This window comes from Chelon labrosus (genome assembly GCF_963514085.1).
Source record: "Chelon labrosus genome assembly, chromosome: 18".
Lineage (NCBI taxonomy): Eukaryota > Metazoa > Chordata > Actinopteri > Mugiliformes > Mugilidae > Chelon > Chelon labrosus.
The window spans coordinates 16,539,683-16,561,628 of NC_140351.1; the positions used below are offsets into that span (position 1 = coordinate 16,539,683).

Below are 21,946 nucleotides of genomic sequence, written 5' to 3' on the forward strand. Positions count from 1 at the left end.
ACAGACACACAGAGACAGACACACCCACCAACCAAAGTCTAGATCCAGCTGTATTTATGAAAATAAAAACAATCTGCCTATATAATCATTTCAGCTTGGATAATTGTCTTCGTGTGTAGTTCGCAGTGGTTGTCCTGTGCCTAAAATATGCGCAAAAGTCTTTCTGTCCAGATGCCTCACTGTAAAGTTTAGCCTGAGTAGAATTAATGACACAAGCAAAGTCCGATCTTAGAATATATGTATTTTTTTTTTTTTAATATAAACAGTACTGATACACTTTCAAGATGTGTCCAAGAATTATACAGATAGCTTTGGCTGTAAAAAAGTCTTAAAATATACAAAAGAACTCATCAACAATTCAAAAATAAAAAGAAATGTGATTACAAACGACATTTGCTCTGAAGACAGTCTCTTATTAACTAGGCCTTGTCCTTTTTGTACTGATGCCAGATGGCTCCCCGGCGTCCTGAGGGCCCCGTTTCACTGGTCTGACTGGTGTCGATGCTAAAAGAAGAACATTAAGAAATCAGTGATGTTACAAGAATAAAAAGCACAATCCCAGGTCAGCAACCATACCAAGTTGATGGTCGATCTCTTCGAGGTGCTTCTTGGCCTCTTCCATGTCCTTTAGCTTTCTCTGTGTATCAGGAGAGCTCATGATTTTTAAGTGATTATTTTTGTCCTTCTCAGCGTTCTCCTTCTTCTTCAGAGCTGTGTGGTACTGAGTGAGCAGTTCTGACCAACAACAGAAAAAAAAAAGAAGTTAAAGAATAATCTCACTGAACAGAAACTTCAAAATAAGCTTTAAAACATGCCCATGAGAAAAGTCACCTATGTGCTCCTGAAGAGTGGTGTAATGCTGTGGGAGGGGAGCTCCAAACGTTGGGTCTCGGCCCCTCTCTGGGGCCTTGTTCTGTGCTCCTCCGAACTTGCCCCTAGAACTGACCCTGTGTCCATCCCTGGTCAGTATGGTGGGACACTGTGTCTTGTTTTGCACCACCTGTAAGCGGCAGCTCATTTATAGGAAAAATAACCACCAGCCAGTTAATCTGCCCCATCGTAACCCCCCCATCTCCCATCCCCTCGTCCAGCATTACTCACCGCCTTCCTGTAGTTCTGTGCAGAGGTCAGGTCATCAATCACGATCGTGTCTCCGATGAGGTTTCTAAATGCTAGAAAGGAAACACAAGCAGGAAACTTTCAGCTCTGATGTGGCAACTCTATTTTTAAACTCCTTTTACTACTACTATTAAAGCCTTAATGTGAAAACCTGGAAGTCTCTAGAAAACTACAGACACCCTGGATTCTTGGTATAAAACTTCAATGACAAGACAGAAACCATGACATTCATTTAAGGCAGCTTACCGGTGTCACAGCTCTCCCGGTCATGGGGGTAAATCAGCAGATCTCTGGCAAAGACCGGGTTCCCAGGGGGATCAAAGAGAGTGCAGCCGTTTCTTATGTGTGGCAGCTGCCTGCAAGCAATTCAAAATCTTGAATCCCTAAAACTTTGATCAAAAGGTAGTCAAACTAAACCGTGTACCTTCTCTTTTCTGCTTTATATTGTCCTATTTGTGTTTGTGAAATATTGAGCATTATTGCAATATATTGTGTGTTTGTTTCCCGGCTGATCCAGTCACAATCATTCATTTCTTCATGTTCCCAGCACTCTTGAAAATTGAGATTTATTACAGTTAACATCAATTCTGTCCTATTTTGTGTCACTGTTGATATCAGGGCTGTAACATGTATTGGCTTTGTTTACATGGAAACTAATATTCCACAAGATTTTTTTTTTTCTATTAAACAATTACAAACACTTTGTAACTCTTAAGAGCTAATAGGTCAAACATTCTCTGTTTTCAGCTTTTCATCTGTGATATTTTCCTTTTTTCCAAGTACTGATTTTCTAAGTATTTTAACACGTGGAACCGCTGGTAAGATTTCCATTGTTGTGACTGTAGGTGTTCTTGTTGCTTCCTTTCAACCTCACAGAGGATCTTTAAATTACTGTTGTTGTCAGAGTCTTGAGAGGGGAAGGCTTAAAAATAAAAGACCATAATAAAAGGACACACACACACTTCAGGAAAGCTACTCAGACACCAACACAAATACTGAAATGAATGACGGTACATGAAGGTACGGTACGGCACCGTTTACGTCCCATATGAAAACCGGCGATCAGAATTTGGGGCACACTGGAATTTTGTGCAAACAGCTGCTTTTACAAAACAATTGATCTCTATCTACCATTATTTCTAAACCACGAACAGTGATGTTTGTTGCGTATACGGGGGCACAAAGATCTAATTATAACCGGAACCATCAAAGCATCCATATGCACAGTAATGTCAGCGCTGCACTGAGTAAAAGGGAAATGTTTTTGGTAATACATTTTCTGGTAATAAAGCTAATTAAAGATATCAATAAATAACTAAATAAATAAAGGTACCTGTATCCCTGTGACACAAAAACGCTGTCAAGGGGCATGACCTGCTGCCTGCCATGCGAGTCGTCAAAGATCTTCCGAGCTGCTGCTGTTGTTTTGGTGATGACACAGTCCATATCGCCCCTGATGTGCCAAGAGATAACCCAAGCAGCAGCGTCATCCTCCACGAAGGCCAGGTGTCCGACCTGCATTCAAAAATCAAAGGGTAAAACGCGCACTCATCGAAACTGAATCCTGATAAGCTACTCAAGGGGTTTCAAAAGGTTCCATTACCACTCCTAAAACATCCTGCTGCCCCCTGTAGTTGTCACGAAGAGTGCAGACTCTTCTGGGCATTCCCAAAATCCTATCAGCTTCAGTAATCTTCTCTTTGAGGAGTCTGTCAATGTTTACGGTCTACAAGAATTAAAAATACACATCATCAATACGCATCCAACACATTCATACAGGATTGGCATTATAGGATTTAAGTGATTATAGAACGAATGCCTTACGGATGGAGCTTGTGGAATTGTCACGTTTCTTCTGTTCAGTTGATTTCGAAGGTCAGCCTCTTTAATACTTACAGTTAGGTGATGAGCTAGTATGGGAGAAATATTTTCAATAACAATCACACTGAAATAAGTCACAGACCAAATCTTATTTAAAAAGAAACCAAAACCTTACATGTCATCATTTGAAGGAGATCCTTGTGCATATTGAAGGTCTCTGTGTAACTCTTAACAACACCGATGAGCTCATCTTTCTTCTTGGTCAGTTCAGACATTTTCTGTTGGCACTCTCCATCTAAAACAGAAAAAGAAACACAGAAAAAAACACCAGTGAGAGAAGTTTGAGCATTCATGCCAAGCAGCTTTGGTTTTATTTGCTCAGACATTTAGAGATGTGTCTTTGAGAAGTCTGCCACAGAAATACACCTTCAAAAAAGGACTCTGTTTGTGGTTTGGCCAATACTGACTATCACAGTCTAAACAAACAAGTTTACACCCACTGCTTTGAAAGCAGTGGGTGTAGCTAACTATGGTGTGACATTTTACAAATCACATATGCCAATAACTGCACCAGTACTAGACTGGTCCGCACCTCTGTGGATCAACCACGAGTGCATTGATTAAAGCACTGACTGAGTGTGTGTGATTTTGTCATCACGAATCTCACGAGAATCCAACTGCCTCACAGTTTAATAAGATGTGGTTTCTGCACAAAATATGAGGAATTAGGGAACGCAGTTTTATAACATACCATTGTAAAAAAGGAAGGAGAGCTCAAAAGGCGCCAAGGGCGTTGGATGCGTCAACACTTGAGGTTTGAAGACGAGGATGTACGAGCAGCCATTCTCACCGGGGCTATTCTCCGTGATGGCCAGCCTCTGAGGAGAAGAAATGTGAAATTTTCATATTCATTGACCTCAAATGCCAAACTAAAGCGTGTCCTATGAGGAACGGGTACTCACAGTTACGTGGGCCTTTCCTTCTTCCAAGGTAATTTGAAAGTTATTTGTTTTTCCTTCAAACCGAGGGAGGGTTTTGTTTCCTTCTCCATCGGGGCACTTTATAGAGACGACCACTTTCCCGTCCAGATGCTGCCCCGCTGGGTTTCCATACGAATCCTGGAATCAATCAAGTCAACTCTGCATGTGTATTTATTCATTTAAAAACTTAACGTTGTTTCTCCCCCTTTGCAACAAGTACATCTTAGAGTCTTTTGAGAATAAAGCTCACCATTATCCTCAGAGTCATGTTCTCCACCAAGGTTCGACTGGTAATGGCCTTACTGTAGGAAACGACTGGGGTTGGCGGCTGAGAGTCAGGTCCCAGTTTGACAGGCTGATTGGCCACCACATTGACAATAACCTAGCAGATGAAAAACAGCGCTGAGGTCAGTCATTACTCTAAACAAACCAGGATTGTGACCTACAGCCCTGCAACAACTCAAAGAATCACCTCTTGAGACATGAAGGGCAACAGTTATTTCTATTACAGTTATGGCAGATTGTAAGTAAAGTGAAACAGCTCGTCACTGACAGTATGTTCACACCAACCTGATCACTGTGCAGGACATTTGTTTTGTCAATTTGCAGAGAAAACTGAATGGTGTACTTTCCAACACGTTCTGGGACTTCTTTATCTCTGCAGACAAACACACGAAAACAAGAATTAGCTAATTTCCAAAATGTAGAATAACTCCTTTAAAAATCTTACTTGCACTCCTTAGAGTTAGATGAAAAGATTGATAACGCATGTATACCATAAATATGTAGCTACTGCCACCCGGAGGTTTGCTTAGCATAGCACAGACAGTGAAAACAGAAAGAAAGTGTTAACCTAGAAAGTGTTAACCTAGCAATGGACAAAGGAAACAAAATTTGCCTACAGCGGTGCCTGATATTGAAACTGGGTTGCATCATACCACCGAATGCTCACAGATAATCTTCTCTCTAATCTCAAAGTTGCACCTGCTACAAGACTTGAATCGGACAATTATGTAAACTAACTAAAAACAAAGACAAAAGGCTAAATGAGTGTGTCAACACAGGGTGTCTATTTATCAGTGAATTTAAAATCTGTCAACAGCATGCTAGCTGATGTTAGCCTCAAGAGGTAGAATGTTTATCACTGCCTGACAACAGCATCTGCTCTGTGTCTTCTCTCAGTGCTGTTGTGAAACTAAACATCCAGCTTTTTCCTTAGTACCCAATTTGTTTGATAGTAACTGGCTGCTTGCTGTAACTCAACTAACTCTCAGTGATAAAGTGGTTTTCCCAAAAATATCTCACCTAAAGCGAAAACAGTCGTTCTTTTCATTTTCCATGGGTTTACTGCATTTGAACTCAATGGCCTGGGCAAGAGATGCAGAAGAATATTAGTTTAGCTGTTAGTTTCAAGAAAAGATAACAAAAAATATCAAACACAGACATGTGTCTGTTAGTCACTCACTGTTTGTGGGCGCATTTTTCCTGAGGACACTCCCTCCCACAGCCACATGGACACAGCAGCTGGGTTAAAAGTCGTCATTGGGCTTCCGTCATCAGACACCACGGTCACTGAGAAAACTGAACAGACACAACTGATCTCAGTGTGCTGGACAGAGTACTGACCTGAACTGATTCAAAATAAAGATGCAAATGCAAACCTGGGAAGGTTCCTCCAGCTAGACACTTAGCACTAGTGTCATACTCTACTGACAGGCTGACAGGTTTTGTAGGATCAGGGATGACAATGAGGTTTACTGATGGACCAGGGATGGGCTTCTTGTTGAAGGAACCTTTAAATACCAGCTGATAGTACCCCCTAGTGAAAGAACAGGGCATCAACACTCCCACTATTAACTGCTCTAATTCAAGACAGTGGACATATAAATATAAAGACAGGCAATACACACATACACGTTTTTTTATGCATTATAAAGTGCCACTTACTTTGGACCACTCACACTTGTAACAGTGAAAGCGGCTTTCCCTTCTGCATTCACAGGTTGTGAAGTAACATCTGCCTTCACCTAAAATAAGAAGATCTTGGCGTAAGTTTAAACTGTTTGTATTGCTGTCTGTAACTGAAACTTGTAATCGTCTGTGTTTACTCTTTATATTTAAAAAAATAGAGATATCTAATCCATACAAAACACGTTTTACCACTCACAGAGCTCAACACATGTTGGCTATTTTTTAGACATAACACAGGAAACACAGAGGCCCGGGTATCTATACGGCCTTTGCTGACAGATTTATTATTGCTAACTTCTAAGTGACCCGTGTGTGACCTTCGGAAACACAACCCCAGAGAAGGAGGCATTCCTTCGCACTTGTCCAGCTAACCTTCAGCGTTGAGGGGGAAGACTTTAGTTCTACCACAACCCTCTGGTCTGAGGACGGGTTTCCCCACTCATCACACAGTTGGACGAGGAATGGCACAGAGATGGAGTTGTCATTTAACACCTGAAAAGGCTTAAAAACAAGAACGAGATTCACTTGTTAGGTGAGAATCAAAAACGGTGATCTGCGAGAGCACAAAATCAACACTTTTTTACCTGTTCAGGTCCGCTGACCAGTTCAAGCTTTGCAGGGACCCCAGGGTCCACTTTAACTATGACATGTTCCACATAGTTACCGTAGCTAAAGCACATTTCTCTGGGGCCGGGTGATCCTGCCAGGAAACGCACTCCCGTCACCACAACAGAACTGCTGCTCTCCTGATGCAACACACAAAGGGAAAAGGTTCCTCAACCTTACATGTACACAGCAATGAAACAAGGCTTCAGGGTTTCTGTGAACTTTCTCTGCAGAGATTGAATAGCACTTTCCTTTTTAGACCTCCCTTATCTGTTAAATTCAAGTTTTATTACGTTGCATGCATCCTGCACATAGCGTTATTAAGGGAGAGATGCTACATGAGGGTACTACTACTACTACTACTATTACTACTACTATTACTACTACTTCCTTCTAAATTTTAGTAAACTTAAATCTATGTATCTCTCACCTGCCACTTTAAAGCGACGGCTGATTTGTCCAAACCCTCAGCGTCCACTGCCACTTGTTTCACACAGGTGGGCTTAAGCGTATTGGTTGAATTGCCATACTGGTCAACAATCTCCAAGACTGTACAAGGAAATCACTGAATGTCATGTAGCAACCAAGCATCAACTAAAACACTTTGAATGATCAGGTTCATACTCACGGATGTTTCCAGATAGGGTTTCACCAAGCCTCACTGCGCTTGGGGGAATGGTTACTTGTAGCCGTGCTGGTTCATCTGGATGAGGCCTTCAAACAAGACAAGGACGCAGATGTTTGACATTTTGTAAAATATACCTCTTCACTTTTTTTGCGAAGTGAGAGCAAGTTGAATGAATGTCTGTTAAGTGGAAAGCTATATCGTCAATAGACTTCTGCTACATTGGTTGCTTTTGTAACTACAGGTGTCACCAAAATCAACCCGGACTGAAATGTTTGAGAATGCCGCTATGAATAAAAAATGACAGCCAGGAGATGTTCTGCTTAGGTGAGCACAAAGACTGTGGGTATCTAATTTGGGTTTGTCTGAACCATACACAAAAAAGCAAGTAAGTGATTTTATTACATTTGTTTAAAGCCAGGCTAGGCGCTGTTTCCAGCCATTATGATAAGTACTAAGCTCAGGACTCAGGTGGCTACAGGACTGTAAAGCTTCATATTTATCCTACAGATGCAAGAGTAGTATCTACTGTAAACACTGAATCACAGCTTTGAGTTATGGATGTTGCTTACACTATAGTGAAGGAGACAGATACACTCTGGTCTTGGTAGGACACCTGGTAGTAGCGTCGGTCGTTCACCTGCGTGGGCACCTTCAAATCAGGCAGCTTTCCCTTGATCAGATCTTGCAGATTGACATCTCCTGTCCAGTTAACCTTAAACACATTCAGAGTTCACAATAAAGAGTCAGCAATAAGCTGGCAGATGTTTTGTTTATTGCTGCATGTTTTTTTGTTTCATTTAATACCACACAGCAAACATTTAGAAAATACACCTTGATCATGGAGGCTATTTCAGCAGTGAGCAGTACATCCCTGCCAGCCTCGTCATACAGCTTATAGAACAAGTTCTCGAGCAGGCCTCCAGCTGGCCATTCTATCTTTTCATCGTTCCTCAGCACCAGATTGTCATCACCCTGACTGGAGAGCTCCATCCGGGAGACTCGCGTGCTAGGCAGCACCAGCAGCTCCCTCAGGACCAGCGGTATGTTCTTCTGATTCTAGCAGGAAAAACAAACAGGAGATGGAAACTTTACTAAGAAGATATTTATCAGAACAAAAAGCTTTGTTTCTTTACTTACTGGCATCTCAAACTGAACTTTGAGCATTTCTGGTTCTCCTTCGTTTATGTTAAGGTTTATGGGCTTTGTCATAATTTGGCCGGTTCCTGTGCTGCTGCAGTCAGCCACTGCAACAGGAAGCCCCGTAACCTGCAGATGTGCAGAGAAAGGAGTAAACGTTAACCAAGACAAAACCTTTTAATATGTTCATTCAGGGCGGCACAGTGGCGAGGTGGTTAGCACTGATGCCTCACAGCAAGAAGGTCACCGGTTCGAATCCATGGGTCTTCTTTCTGTGTGGAGTTTGCATGTTCTCCCTGTGTCTGCGTGGGTTCTCTCCGGGTACTCCAGCTTCCTCCCACCATCCAAAGACATGCTCATTAGGTTAATTGGTGATTCTAAATTGGCCGTAGGTGTGAGTGTGAGTGTGAATGGTTGTCTGTCTCTGTGTTAGCCCTGCGATGGACTGGCGACCTGTCCAGGGTGTACCCCTGCCTCTCGCCCGATGACAGCTGGGATAGGCTCCAGCAGACCCCCGCGACCCTTAACAGGACTAAACGGGTATAGTAAATGGATGGATGGATGTTCATTCAGATTATACTAAAAAATACCTTTATCCTTTATAAGATCAAAATGAAGACAAATGAGAGCATCCTCTTCCACTGAGAATTTTATGGATTCTCAGTGAGAAGTTTGGTTTTTGTCTGATCTGGAGCATGATTTTTCCCTAAGACACCTGATTATTTCCCAACAAATGTTCATACCTGGCAGCGAACCACCTGCTTGGGTTGAGCTGTGATGTTCCCTGCCTCATCATGAATCTCAAGATTAAAACCGGCCGGGTTTCCATTTTCTATTTTGACAGGGTTTTGTTCTGGCATCACACGAAGGGAATGCGGATTACCTAAAAAACAAACAAAAATTTTTTTTTATCAAGTTTGTTATTTAGTCATTGAAAGACGAGATTAGAAACTGGACACTGCAAAAGTTGTCAATGGCTGCATGATCCTTATATGAATGTTCAAAAGCCATCAGGTACATTGACACGGCATTTACGCCACGGTTGAGAAATCAGCTTTTCTATACTTCTGTCTCACTCAAGAGTTTGTTCTCAATACCAACCCTTCACATAACCTGCCAGTGAACAATAAGCAGTGTCTGTTTGACTAAAACAGCACCAGGTTAATGTGATTCATTTTCTTATAAAATTAGTCACACGTTTATAACAAATCCTTACCGAGACAATTCAGTTGTGTGTTCTATCTGATCAACAGTCCCAAACTCAAATATACTTAATTACCAATTAAAAAAAACAGAAACTATCAAATAATATAGTTTTTTTTTTTTTTACCCCTAATGTTAAATGTAGATTATAGTAAAAAAAAAAAAAAAAAAAAAAGATGAGTAACTGTTCTTTTACCGGGAAGAAGACTGATCTTAATAGTCTGCGTGTCATTTTTTAGGCCAGGCAGGGTCACTTTCAGGTCGTAAGTCTGCAAAATAAAATACAGGAAAGAAAATAAAATAACTGTTTGATCATGTCAAGCGTCTATTACTCAACTATTCATACTTAACTTACACATAACTTATCACTGAAGGGAGAGGTAAGTTGAGTATTACTCAACTATTAATACTTAATTTATCTCTTCCCTCAGTGGCAACATTTAAATGGTCCGCTCATATTGAGAACAATAGTACAATCAGAATAAAAATGCCTCATGTAGCTCCCTCAGTGGGAACAGACTGGCCTTAACAGATGGACTTTTCAATCAGACTGAGAGGGGTGGCCTAACCCATTGTCAATAAGTTCAATAGGTGAATATTAGAGCCAAACAACAATGTAAAAGTTGATTACACTCTGAGTGAAATAAATATCTTCTTTCTTTCTGAGTTTCCAGGAGGGATGGGAACTTTGTGGCAGTAAACCAAGGAGTTGCTCAAACAAGAGTTAGTCAGTTTGTAAGTTGGCAGCAAATTGCTAAATCTTTGTCAGTCGTGGTCATCATCTTCTGTTGAATGATTTTGTTAAATTAATCGTCAATAAAGTTGGGGAAAATATAGTCTGTGAAATTTCGAGCATATAACCACTTAGTGGATGTCATAAGAGTTCAGTTGTGACTGATGTTTTGGGGCATGTTTAACACATAAATGTTGTTAGATCAGTTGGAGAACTATTATCCAGACAAAGTTATGTCATCTCAGTGTAGAGATTATTTTTTTCTAACCTGTGTTTGCAGGACTTTTCCTCTTGCTTTAACACCTCTGATGGTACACGTGGTCCCACTGCTGTGTACTGTCTCATAGCTCAGATCCAGGCCACTAAATAATGACAATGACAAATTAAAGACATGATGGGAGTTCAAATAAACCTTTTCATGTTTTAGCTGGTGAAAGATTTACTACATGTACAAACATTTGAAGGAATATGAGACTAAAGTGACTCACCTGCATGTAAGTGAAGGTTGGAGATTGGGAGGAGGAACTGTTGGGTGGCGATAAGAATCCTTCATGTGCATGGGGATGTGAAATGGCACCCCTACACGAAGAGTAGGACCCACTGCACCCAATTCAAAGCTCTCCGCACTTCCCTCTGAGAAGGATATTTGGTGTGTTTATTTGGGGAATTCAGAAAGAATAATAAGAGTAAGCTTACTGTGAGTTCTGGTTTCCCATACCTTTGATGGTGAACTTCAGTGAGTAGCTTGGAAGTGCTTCGCCTCCAAAGACGGTATCACCGCTTTCATTTATTATGGTGTTCAAAAACAATGTGTACTTCGCCAGCTTGGTCAGAGTCACTGTCAAGGATGAAAGGTTTGCTCATAGGTGATCTTTCAGCAAACAAAAAACAGGTAATCTGAAAATGAACAATAACTGAAATATGACAAAAACATCTACCAATTTTTTTGAACCAGAATCCCCAGGTTGATGTATATGGAGCGATAGAAGTTTCAATCTCTTCGTCTCTTTTAGGATCTACATTTGAAAGGGAAAATGAATTTACTGCAGCAGCAAGGGGGGGGACAAACACTATTATAAACTTTATACCAAGGGATTGAACAATCAAACAATTAAAAATAACAGCCGTTTTATAAAATTAAATGACACTCGATACTTTGTAAGTAACTAAAGCCTAAAACTGATTTCTTTCAGGTTTTCAAATGTGAGGAATTGACACTTTCTCCTTGTCCTTATGCAAAAGACATTTTCAGCCAAATGAATGAATTAACAGTACAATCAACAGATTATTCCATATTGTAAAGTTCCAACAATGCAAGTCTGTAAAAACAACAATAAAAAGGGCAAGTAAAGATTTAACAATAAAACTTCCAACTCTGTCATGGATTTGTGTATCATTATCGTTTTTTTTTTTTTTTTTTAGTATTGAGCAATTACAAGGTCATTTTCAACAAAAAAGTAAAAAAAAAAAAAAAAAAATGTTAAGTCATCGTTGAATGTGAAATTACTGATTTTCCAAAGATTTTCATTTTAAAAAGCCAAAATTACAACACAGCTTTGCACTTTTAAAAATGAAACTATCTGATTTAGCTTTCAGCAGACTAAAAGAGGACTGTGTTTCTTTTGTTACATCCTACCATGGCGGACTACGCTGAGCTTTACACTCAGTTTCAGCCCTGTCCCCTGGCCTGTTGACGGCATTCTGGATATCGACTCTCCCTTCTTGTTCAGAATTTTAGCCTTTATAGGACCTGAAATGAGATAACGTGACATTTTTTTTTACCACAATTTGATTCAGACTAAAGACTGGTATGTGAACTAGTGTGGCGTGGAAACAATGCAACGTTTTACCCAGAGGAGTGCCAGCAACACGGACGGCTTTCAGTGGCCAAGGGTTGCCTTCTGGCCACTCTATTTGTAGCTTATCTGGAAGCCTGGAACAAACACCATTTAGATAAGCTAAGTTTCACCAGGCTAAAACAACTCATAAAAAATAAGTAAAATCATTTAGCATAGCACCTTTCACAGAGAATTTCACACAGTGCTTCACACAAGTAAAATGTTAAGAGAAAATTTTTAAAGCAACCACACAGTTTGAAGATTTCAGCTGCTTTTTTATCATGCCTAACAGTGGTAAGGAATCCTAAGGAAACTTGCTAATAATATGACTTAAAGTAAAATGCTTTATTTGTCCTCATACACCGTATACACTATACATCATACAACGAAATTGCATGGTCGGATGGAGGGTAAGTCCTGAGCCGCTGCAGGGCCACTGTGGGCCAACCTAACCCGATACCTAGCACCCATGTTTTGATGATGGGAGGAAACGGGAATGCCCGGAGAAAACCCACGCAAACACAGGAGAATATGTGAACTCCACACAGAAAGGCCCTGAGAATCGAACCCTCTCCTCCCCGGGGATTCGAACCGAAGCTATAAGGCCGTGAGGCACCAGCGTTACCCACTGTCCCGCAATGCCGTTCAATAAAGGTAGTTCATAAAGAGAAAATAATATATGACCCAAAACAGAACCTTGGGGAACACCAATGGCAAAAGCCATAGTTTAAGATATGTAGGTACCAAGTGACACAGAACTTCTCAAGACTTTCTATCAGGATGCTGTGATCAACAGTGTCAGCAACTACAGTGATCCAGGTTACATCAATGAATCACTAAGTTTAATATTGAAGATGACTGGTTTGAGTAAACACAATTTCCCTAACTGCTTACGCACTTGGTGAGGTCATTGTCGATCATTTTCTTGATGGATTCATCGGTGGCAGTCTTGTCGATCTTGGAAATGGGTATGATCTTCGTCATGTTGTGAAGTGCTCTGGGCTCCTAGGAAGGACATTTGTATGCTTTAATTTTCTTTGGACTGGAAACAGCATGTGTGTGTGTTGTATTTTTGTGATTTGCACAAATCCACGCTCCAAAATCCCTTCCTTACTCGGTTCACTTCCACTTGTCCTCCTGTGGCAAAGACATCTCCATCGTAATTTCCAAACAGCAAAAACCGGACCACGGTACCATACAGAATGGGCTGCGTCTTCTGAGACTTAACCTGTTTCATGACATGCAGAGAGGTGAGTGATGAATGTAGAACACAGAATGATACAAAAGAAAAAAACACTAATTAAAACAAATACTCACAAGTTGCCCTGTTTTGTACGTTTTGCCATCCCACTCAATGGAGGAGAACGTGGCCCAGGGTTGCTGCATTTTCTTCGTAGACACATCCGTTCGTGTTACGGTCTCTTTGTAGCCCAGAAATTTCACTTGCTTGTCAAATTTCTCGTGGCAGTTTTGAAGCCACTGCAGGAACTCCTTCTGGATGTTACCTCTTTTGGAAGATTTCTGTTGAATTTGGAAAGTAAAAAGTTTAGCAATTTTTAGTGTGCATAAATTTAAACAAATGCTATCCAAGAGATTTTTCACTACTAGGATGAAAAAATGTCCTAAGTAGGTCTCTAACTGACACACTAAAACTGCATTCTCAGAAAACATCCGCCAACATGTGTTGCTGAACTTGTTATAGCACCTTGTCTGGCGAGCGAGGCAGTGGCAGACCTGTTCTCTTTGCCTGCTTTTCTTCCTCTGTTACACTGTCGCTGACTGGGGAAATTTGACATATGAAGAACGTCAAGATAGGCTTATTTATGGACTCTAACGTGTACCACAAACAATATTTTCAATCTCCTGTTTCTTAGCTATTGCTGGACACCTTGGTCAGGGAGGGAGATATCTGCAGAGCTGATCTTTTCCTGCGGGCGCTTCAATTTGTGAATAGAAACAACAATATATCAATAACCATGTAACCTGTGCAATATCAATCTAGAATATAGCAATACGCTTGAATGTGGAGCTGCAATTAATTCTAATCATCAGAGAGCCTGAGAGAAATGTAGACAGCCACCTGTCCGCTAATAACGGTTGTGAAGATGGTCTCCTTGTTCGCTAGTTTCTGGTCCAGGTCCATGAAGGTGAGCTTGTTTGTGGTGACCTGGAATCTGCCATCAGTGAAAAGCACCCCTGAAAACCGATTGTAACACTCCACAGGGAGTGTAGCTTTATTGGGTCGAGCGCACCAGGAAAACCTGTAACAAATGGAGATAATGGCGAGATATTAGAATTATAAATGAAGAATAAAAAACATAGCTAGGTATTCCGATGCATGACATTTTTAATATAGTGCTGACATGTATTTAAGGTTTTCACTACTAACTTCGCTACCTTTTTGGTCAGATTAGGACTGCAACCCTGTGACGAGTAATCAGTGACTTTCGTAATAACGTTGTTTTATATGTAATATATCGGCGGTTTAGACCATCTGAAGTGCGAAAGCCTTTTTCATTTTATTTCTGTTTGGCCTGTTGTGCTGTTGTGAAAAGTGAGTTATTTAAACTACCTGACTGAAAATATATACCCTGGATTGAAAGCATGCATCTGCTAAAAGGTATAATAAACACATGTAGTGTAGTATGAAAAGTATGAAAATGCTTAAAATCAGAACAGAGGGCCAGAAGCAGATGGGGAGGAGGTCTGGAGAATCCCTGACAAAACACAACAAACAGAGGCCTAACTGTACAGGTGCTATCTTATCTCAAGGACGGACACACAGGCCTGTATGCCTAGTGCTCATGCCTGATGGGCAGCAGGAGCCAGCTTATGCCTAGTGATGGAAAGGTGACACGGGGCCTGCTCATAGCTCTTACGACACATAAAGCACACATTGGAAAAAACAAAAAAAGGCCTGAGTCTTAGGGGAAACCCCAGTCCAAAAGGAGGAACTTTTTTTGGTATAAACCGAGACGTAAGACAAAAAAAAATCAGTTGCAATCCGGCAACTTGGGTTTATGGATGTATAACTAGTGCTGAAATAAACTGTATTCTTCATGTCTGAACCTGACTGCTCCAGAGCCTTCTCTGAATTGTCTGACAAGCTGAGGTCTTCTCTTTTCCTGTTATCAGAATAAGTTTTAGGTCGGGACAGGAAGTAATGGGTGAGAGAGAAAGGACGACCTGCAGCAAAGGGCAAAGGCTATACTCAAACCTGCACCACTGCGGTGAGGACTATAATATGCGTGCTTAGTAAAAACGAAACAAACTACCACAGAAACACAACCGCTACAAATAAGCACCTCAACAGAGAACATCAGCCAGCAGGAGTATTAGACCATTACAGAGATTTTGTTCAGATATTTATATAGTTGTATCCTCATCAGTTGTTTTATGGACAAGGACTCTTCAAAGACTGTCTAGAGCAGATGCTAATGGCAAATATTGCAGCACTGCTTTGTAAGTGCACTTTCTAGATGTAAAAAGTTTGTTTATATGCATATATACCTAAAAGGTGGGTGTAAAAAAACTTTTAGCAGAAAAAAAATACAGCTGTATTTATGACTACACTCAGCAACAGTTATTTGGGTTAAATAGTACTCAACACTATGTACACTTGGCCAAATATAGGAAACAGTGTTTTTACAATGTGTGTAATTTGTGGTGCGTGCCCTACCACAGATATTTTGTATTTTACCTGTTAAACAGAGGTTCATTAAAGTCAAAGAAACAACTTGCATATGTACAGTATACGCTAAGTATGGAGCTTAAGCCCACAGGTGAATTGCATAGCTTCAGCTCAGCTCTGTGTGGCTGTATTTTGAGAGCTAACTCAGCATGCTTATATGCAGTAAAAGTTAATATGCAGGTAAAATGTTCAGCATGGTCATAACCTTGCTGTAATTCAGCTTGTTTGTTAACTGTCTACAGTCTACACCAGCAATTTTTGTGGTTTCCTTGTATTGGTCTTTGTGCTAAGTTAAGCTAACCACCTGTTATATTTAGAGCCATACATATACAGACATGAGTGATATCAAGTTTTATAATATAATAAATATAACAGTATTTACTCAGACACTGTGGCGTAAGGGATGAGTCGTCCATTCCAGAAACATTCAAAGATCTGCCTCTTTCCTTTTGCCTGATTCACGGGTACAGACTCAGTATCCTCATCATCATCATCCCGGGATGCTGATAAACAAAAGAAACAAAATCAACCTTTAGGCTGTGATACGTTATAAAGTACTTTCAGTATGTCAGAGTTTGAATACCTTGTGCAGAATGCGGGTCTTCAGGGTAAGTCTCCTTGTCATAGAGGAAGGGATGATACCGAAGGATTCCCTCCACCGTGCCAGTGTCCAACCCAGTGGAGGCCCTGAACTCAAAGGTGTCTGCAGCAGTTTTAATGTACAGACTCTGCATGTCATTGTCAATTTCCCTGAGATTGATCACATGTCGTTTGAGAGGCCTTTCCGATAAGGTGATCTGATAAAGATGGAAGGGTCAAACGGATACAATCAAAGAAAAAGACAGCATTAATTACAGCAGTAAAAAAAGTAGAATCACTGAGCTCGACAAACTGTTCAGTACGAGCAGCCGTACCTGAATGTCAATTTTACTGGATTCGTCCGAGTTTGTAGAGCTGCTACTCAAAACATTGCCATTGACTCCATGAATGTAATAGTGATATACGTGCCTGAAATACAGACAAAACGCCTTTTACATGTCAACAACTTTGGACCTATTAAGACGCATATATGGTATGATGCGGATGAGTGCGCTCACGCAAGCTGTCTGGTCCACGCATCAAAATCATTTTTCAGGACGGCGACGTGTTCAGGCAGGACCCCCGTGATGACGACGGCTGTGAAGCTTTCTTTCCCTTTTTCCTCAGCGATGAGGCCACGAAGGAAGCTCTCATCTTTGTTGGTCACGTGTGTAGCGTCGCACGGCTGCAGCAGGAGGATGAAACATCACAGGGAGGTTAGAATAACACAAAGATTGCTAAACTAGCTGTTATGACAACACAATGACTTTGCTTTTAAGTCACTAGTGCAGATTTACTTGATCTAGAGAGGAATTTACCTTCCTGTTTTTGATGGATCCACTATAGATGTCCTCTTTGTTCATCTCCTTTTTCTCAAATTGCTCTTTTGACAGAATCAGTTCATGAACATCTGGAGAGCATTTTGGTTTGGTGATCATCTAAAAAGAAAAAAAAAATCCAGTTTTTACACAATCAGACAGACAACACTGTGATGAAATTACCTTTATTACTGATGATTTTTTTCTGGACCTTGACTGCTGAGGTTCTGAATTCTAACTGGACAATGTGGATTAACTTTTAGTAACTGTTCCTGGAGGTTATCTCTATAGCGATAGCTGATCTTTCCCAGTTTCAAAACCGAAAAGGAAGATCAAAAACACTGGGAAGCATCAATTGATAACTTAATGATAAAATCTGATGATATATGTTTGTCAGTAAGTGACATGTGGACTTCTATCATCCATTACAATCATGGTTCAAATAACACCTCAGGTAACATCCCTTATTTAATTAATGTATTGGTTTAGTTAATAAAATGTCAAATTGTGTTTTGTTAAACTCACAATCCAACACTAAAATTCACTTGACACAAAACAGAGTAAAGCAGCAAGTTGTCAATATTGGAGAAGCTAAAAACTGTGAAAAACTATAAATGTTGATTCCTCATCCTGCACTTAGGAAAGCATTCAATGAAATACTCTCAAATTTTCATGTTCCTCCTCCTGCTGCCCCTCTCTTTTACCCGCAGCACTGCCGGCTTCGGCTCTCAGCGTCAACGTACATGGGCACTGTATATTTGTTTATACAGGAGACATGTAAATAGATGGATGCAAATAGCATCCTATACACGTTTCATGGTGACTTTCAGTCTTTTTCACTTTTGCCTGAGGACGTACCCTGGCTGAATCTCCAATGTAGAAAATGGCCTGCTTGCCTCCAACTCCAAAGTAGGATATATCGCTATTAAGACTGCGAGGTACGGGATCAGGTCGAACATAACCCTCTTGCTGACTGTAATGAAGGAAAAAGCAAAAACGTAAAAACAATCATATGATAATTTTTTTCCCAAATAAAAATATCAATTGGACATATAACATTGAAAGTTTATGCTAATCTGAGGATCTAAAAATAATGCACACCAACCTTGCAAATGTGTCGTTCTGCCTTATAAATTTGGAGAGTCTATACACTGCCCAGTTTCTGAGCTGCTTAGAGGTCATGCCACACCCATTATCAAGGACAATGACAGCGGGTTTCCCAGCAGTTTCATCAAACAGCTGGTAAACAGATACAGGAGTGAGTCACGCATTCACTGTGAATATAACAATAATGTTAAACTAGTATGCAGAACCAACCATTCGGATTTCTACTGTCCTCACTCCACTGTTTTTAGCTGTGGCCGAAAGACTGTTGTCAATGAGCTCAGCAAGGGCATAGGCTGGAACAGAAAACAATAAATATCTTAAAACTGAAAGTTAAGATCATAGGAGCTTGACATCTGTGTCCATCTCATGTTAGCACTTACGTAACGATGTCTGACCCTCACTGGCGTAGTACTCATACATGCCACACTGGGTGATCGTGTTATAATGGGGCGTGAAACTGATGTGCTCCTCTATTGCCCCTGGCAGGTCCTGTGTCTCCCGTTGCAACAGATAGAGGGTGCTGCCATCCGGAAGCTCCTCTATAAGAACAACAAAAAAAAAATTATCTTCTACTTTTATTTGGAGGATAAAAATATTGACAGATGACGTGATCTGACCTTCAAGGATCCACATTTAACCCTCAAGCAACATTAGGGGCATTTTGGTCCATTTGGTCAATTTTTCCTCTTTATCTATCTTTATCATTTTGGCTGTGTTATATGACGCCATTATTGGAGCAAAACTATCTGCAAATATGTATTTCACTCAGTGTGTGTGTAACTATATTTGCAAATGTGTAAAAAAAAAAAACCATCTGTGTGTGTGTGTATTTGCAAATAAAGTAAACTGATGCATGGGGGTTAAAAGGGACAGTAAATTCGGCTCAGTTATTGGGTATGACATTTAGAGCACAAAGGCATGACATTTAGAGACGCACAAATAAATCTGTAATTAGAAAAGTTTTGCATTTACTCACTAAATCTGTCAAAATCCAGGACTGTCCTATCAGTCGTCGTCAAGACAAATACCTCATGAGAACGGATTTCAAATTCCTGTGAAAGCAATGCGGAAAGTGTCATTAGTTATTTTTTTGAGTTAGGGCTAAAACAACCCTCTGATCTACAGAAAATTAACTGACTTCTCCAGTGTTTGGATTTGCTGTTTTTCTCAATTATTCCTGAATCACACTGAATTTCATTGTGTTTTGCACCGTCGCACATACAAAACAACACATTACCTGGGGCTTTGCAAAGCAACATCTTACAAACAAAAGCAAAACAAATACAGAAAATGATTGCCATACTAACTTAAAATGATAATAACGGCACAGAGCGAGCAGTTTAATGTGGCAGTGCCATCATTTCAGGATCCTTAGTGTGTCGACACCTAAAGTGCAAACCACGTATATGTCTGCTGCGACCCTGACCATGAGAAGGTGTAATTTAAAACCACGTATCAACAGCCAAAAGAATTTAATTAGAAACACTGTCACATGAGTTCTTGTAGGAAGGGTGTGGTGTGCATTTACAGACTTAAGTTACAGATGCACGTCAGCGTGACCCAGTAATAAGATTATCTTAAAAATGACTAAATTCTGGATGGCTGTCGATGGGGAAGGACCAAAGAAATGCACATCTTAAGGGCTATAAATATTCTGGGAATGAAACTGTCTTGGGTCCTATTGCAATAAACACCATTTCTGACTCACAAGTTAAGAGCTATCACGAAGCACTTTAACGATCGCTCAGCCTTTAAAAATCAGTAACGGTGTTTGCTCACGTCACTGCAATATGTCTGTTCTTTAAAGCAGTACGAAACTTAAAAGAAAATATTGAGTTCACTACAAACTGAAGCTTAAATTACCTGTTATTTCTGCTAATATTCTTACAAACTCAACATCTCTATCAGTTTCTATGGCTGGAAGAAAACACGGGACCGCTTGCGCCAACCGGACGTACACCCAGTTGTACAAAGAAGGCTTGGTGTAAAATGCACTTTAAGCCCTAAAGATATACAGAGGCAGATGAAATGCATTGACCATTTTTCAAGGTGAAAATAAAAAATTTAAAGTAGGGAGAGGCTGCACCAGTCCTCTCATGGAGACAGAACTAACTGTAACCATAGCAACATGGTTGCAATAGATGTAAATGTCTATCACAAGGTTGGCAAAGCCGAGCCCAACCTTTTTACAACCAGCTGATGCAACTGGTCCCTAAAGATGTAATTTCATGGAATAGTTCCTTCCCCGTTCACGCTTTGTTTACTGTCTAATTTATTTATTAGTTATTAGTTAAACCTGTTAACTAACTCTAAACTGCATTTGTCAACAGATCATTGGTTTGTGTTGTAGCTGTAATTCTTCACTGAACAATTAAGTGTTATTTTAGTCTGCAATATAAAAAAGAAAAAAAAAAAAAAAAAAAAACGATGATAAAACCATGGCAACACATGCCAGTACAATGCACAGGAACTGTTTTGAATGCACAAATCTTCATGTGAAATTTAAAAAGACACATTTTTATACAATTCAGGTTTTTTTTCAAACTGTAACCATGGATTTTACTGTGTGAGAATAATTTATAAGTGAAAAGACCAACAAAAGCAGACTATTTCAACAATATATCTTGAATTCATCTTATTTTACGTGTTCAGTATAATATTTCAGTATCATTTATCGACTAACGGGTTTGGGAAATGAAATAAGCTGACACTGGCTGTTATACTAGGTCTTTTTTTTTTATAATTCTTAATAACTACATATAAATATTTAAAAACCCTCCCGTGCTTAGTGGCCGCCCACTTCCCATAACCAAAATAGACGTAGGTAACATTGCCTTGTACAGAGCATGACAGAAGTCGTTGAAGTCCGAACTCGTCTCCACTTTCTTCTCGTTGGCCTTCTTTTTGTTGCGGAGGTCATACACATGGATCACCTTCGTGTCTCGTCCAAGCGGTGCGTGGGATGCAGGAGGAGCACACCGAGAGCCAGTGCGCCTCATCTTCTCAACTTTTCACTTAGCTAGACCGCTAGTTTAGCTACATGTGCTCAAACGTTTACGGCTAGTTGGGCTTTTACGAAAGACTGCTGAGCTACTGCCGCGGATGGAATATCTATCGATATGGCAGCATGAAACCATGAAGTATTAATAAGGTTTAGGAAGTTGTAGCAGTGATATGTGAAAAACACCTCTAGTGACGCGAAGAGGCTGGTACCAACTGTTATGGTTGTTCGACGTAAGCACACAGGTCTCCTAAAGTTTACCGCAGGGAAACACCGTCAACGACATTGGTTCCTATCACTAAATTCGGCACGCTGGTTGCGGGCTTGCAGCGTTGAATGAACCCAGCATGAGCAGCGAAGTCGTTAATTTTTTGTTTCTTTTCGAATAGAGAGGGCTGACGACAAGAAATGCTAGCTCTGTCCATACACTAATAATATTTTTGCGTTCCGCTAGTTTCACCCGGAAACATTTGAGATGGGAAATCCACAAATGGTTACCTAGGCAACCAGAGCCCATAATACCTACTAGTGACCAAAATTCAACAATCTACAACGCTATTGACGACTAGCAAATTGCTTTATGTGAAGATTAGGTTAAAGCCGGAGCCATTACTCATTCAGAACATTCTTAACGTCTTCAGGACTGTCTTTACTAAAGTACAAGTGTTTCTACGGAAGTTCGTTGGGACAAAATTGTCATACATAGTCTATTTC

The 21,946-nt window shown here is 40.3% G+C and overlaps 1 protein-coding gene across 3 annotated transcripts; it reads right to left on the bottom strand.

The window, feature by feature from the left end:
• Positions 1 to 221: 221 nt before the first annotated feature.
• Positions 222 to 21,247, bottom strand: smchd1 (structural maintenance of chromosomes flexible hinge domain containing 1). 3 transcript variants are annotated; one of them, XM_084566326.1, is made up of 47 exons: positions 21,066 to 21,247; positions 19,208 to 19,283; positions 18,612 to 18,770; positions 18,442 to 18,524; positions 18,230 to 18,363; positions 17,983 to 18,097; positions 17,125 to 17,244; positions 16,825 to 16,991; positions 16,642 to 16,735; positions 16,311 to 16,524; positions 16,110 to 16,230; positions 14,117 to 14,297; positions 13,354 to 13,557; positions 13,151 to 13,264; positions 12,935 to 13,041; positions 12,049 to 12,131; positions 11,835 to 11,948; positions 11,137 to 11,214; positions 10,917 to 11,036; positions 10,687 to 10,831; positions 10,467 to 10,560; positions 9,662 to 9,734; positions 9,006 to 9,145; positions 8,263 to 8,391; positions 7,957 to 8,181; positions 7,695 to 7,837; positions 7,126 to 7,211; positions 6,928 to 7,046; positions 6,476 to 6,637; positions 6,264 to 6,392; positions 5,868 to 5,947; positions 5,582 to 5,739; positions 5,386 to 5,501; positions 5,226 to 5,287; positions 4,491 to 4,578; positions 4,171 to 4,302; positions 3,903 to 4,058; positions 3,692 to 3,818; positions 3,116 to 3,235; positions 2,944 to 3,029; positions 2,723 to 2,845; positions 2,453 to 2,634; positions 1,366 to 1,475; positions 1,102 to 1,172; positions 832 to 1,000; positions 577 to 735; positions 222 to 504 (listed from the first exon to the last, which is right to left on the bottom strand). In XM_084566326.1, exons 1-47 carry the CDS (start codon positions 21,228 to 21,230, stop codon positions 416 to 418), a joined length of 5,922 nt encoding a protein of 1,973 aa, XP_084422452.1. In that variant the 5' UTR covers positions 21,231 to 21,247; the 3' UTR covers positions 222 to 415. The 3 variants fall into 3 exon arrangements, 2 of the variants coding, with proteins under 2 accessions (XP_084422452.1, XP_084422453.1); XM_084566327.1 differs by having other exon boundaries at positions 21,073 to 21,165; XR_014699590.1 differs by lacking the exons at positions 222 to 504; positions 577 to 735; positions 832 to 1,000 and having other exon boundaries at positions 1,103 to 1,172; positions 1,366 to 1,471.
• Positions 21,248 to 21,946: the final 699 nt, after the last annotated feature.

Coding starts and splice junctions, on each gene's coding strand:
- smchd1 (XM_084566326.1), bottom strand. CDS start 21,230: ATGAGGCGCACTGGCTCTCGGTGTGCTCCTCCTGCATCCCACGCACCG. Junction 16,525..16,641: donor CCAGTAAAATTGACATTCAG/GTACGGCTGCTC, acceptor CATCTTTATCAG/ATCACCTTATCGGAAAGGCC. Junction 2,635..2,722: donor AGCAGGATGTTTTAGGAGTG/GTAATGGAACCT, acceptor TTTTGAATGCAG/GTCGGACACCTGGCCTTCGT.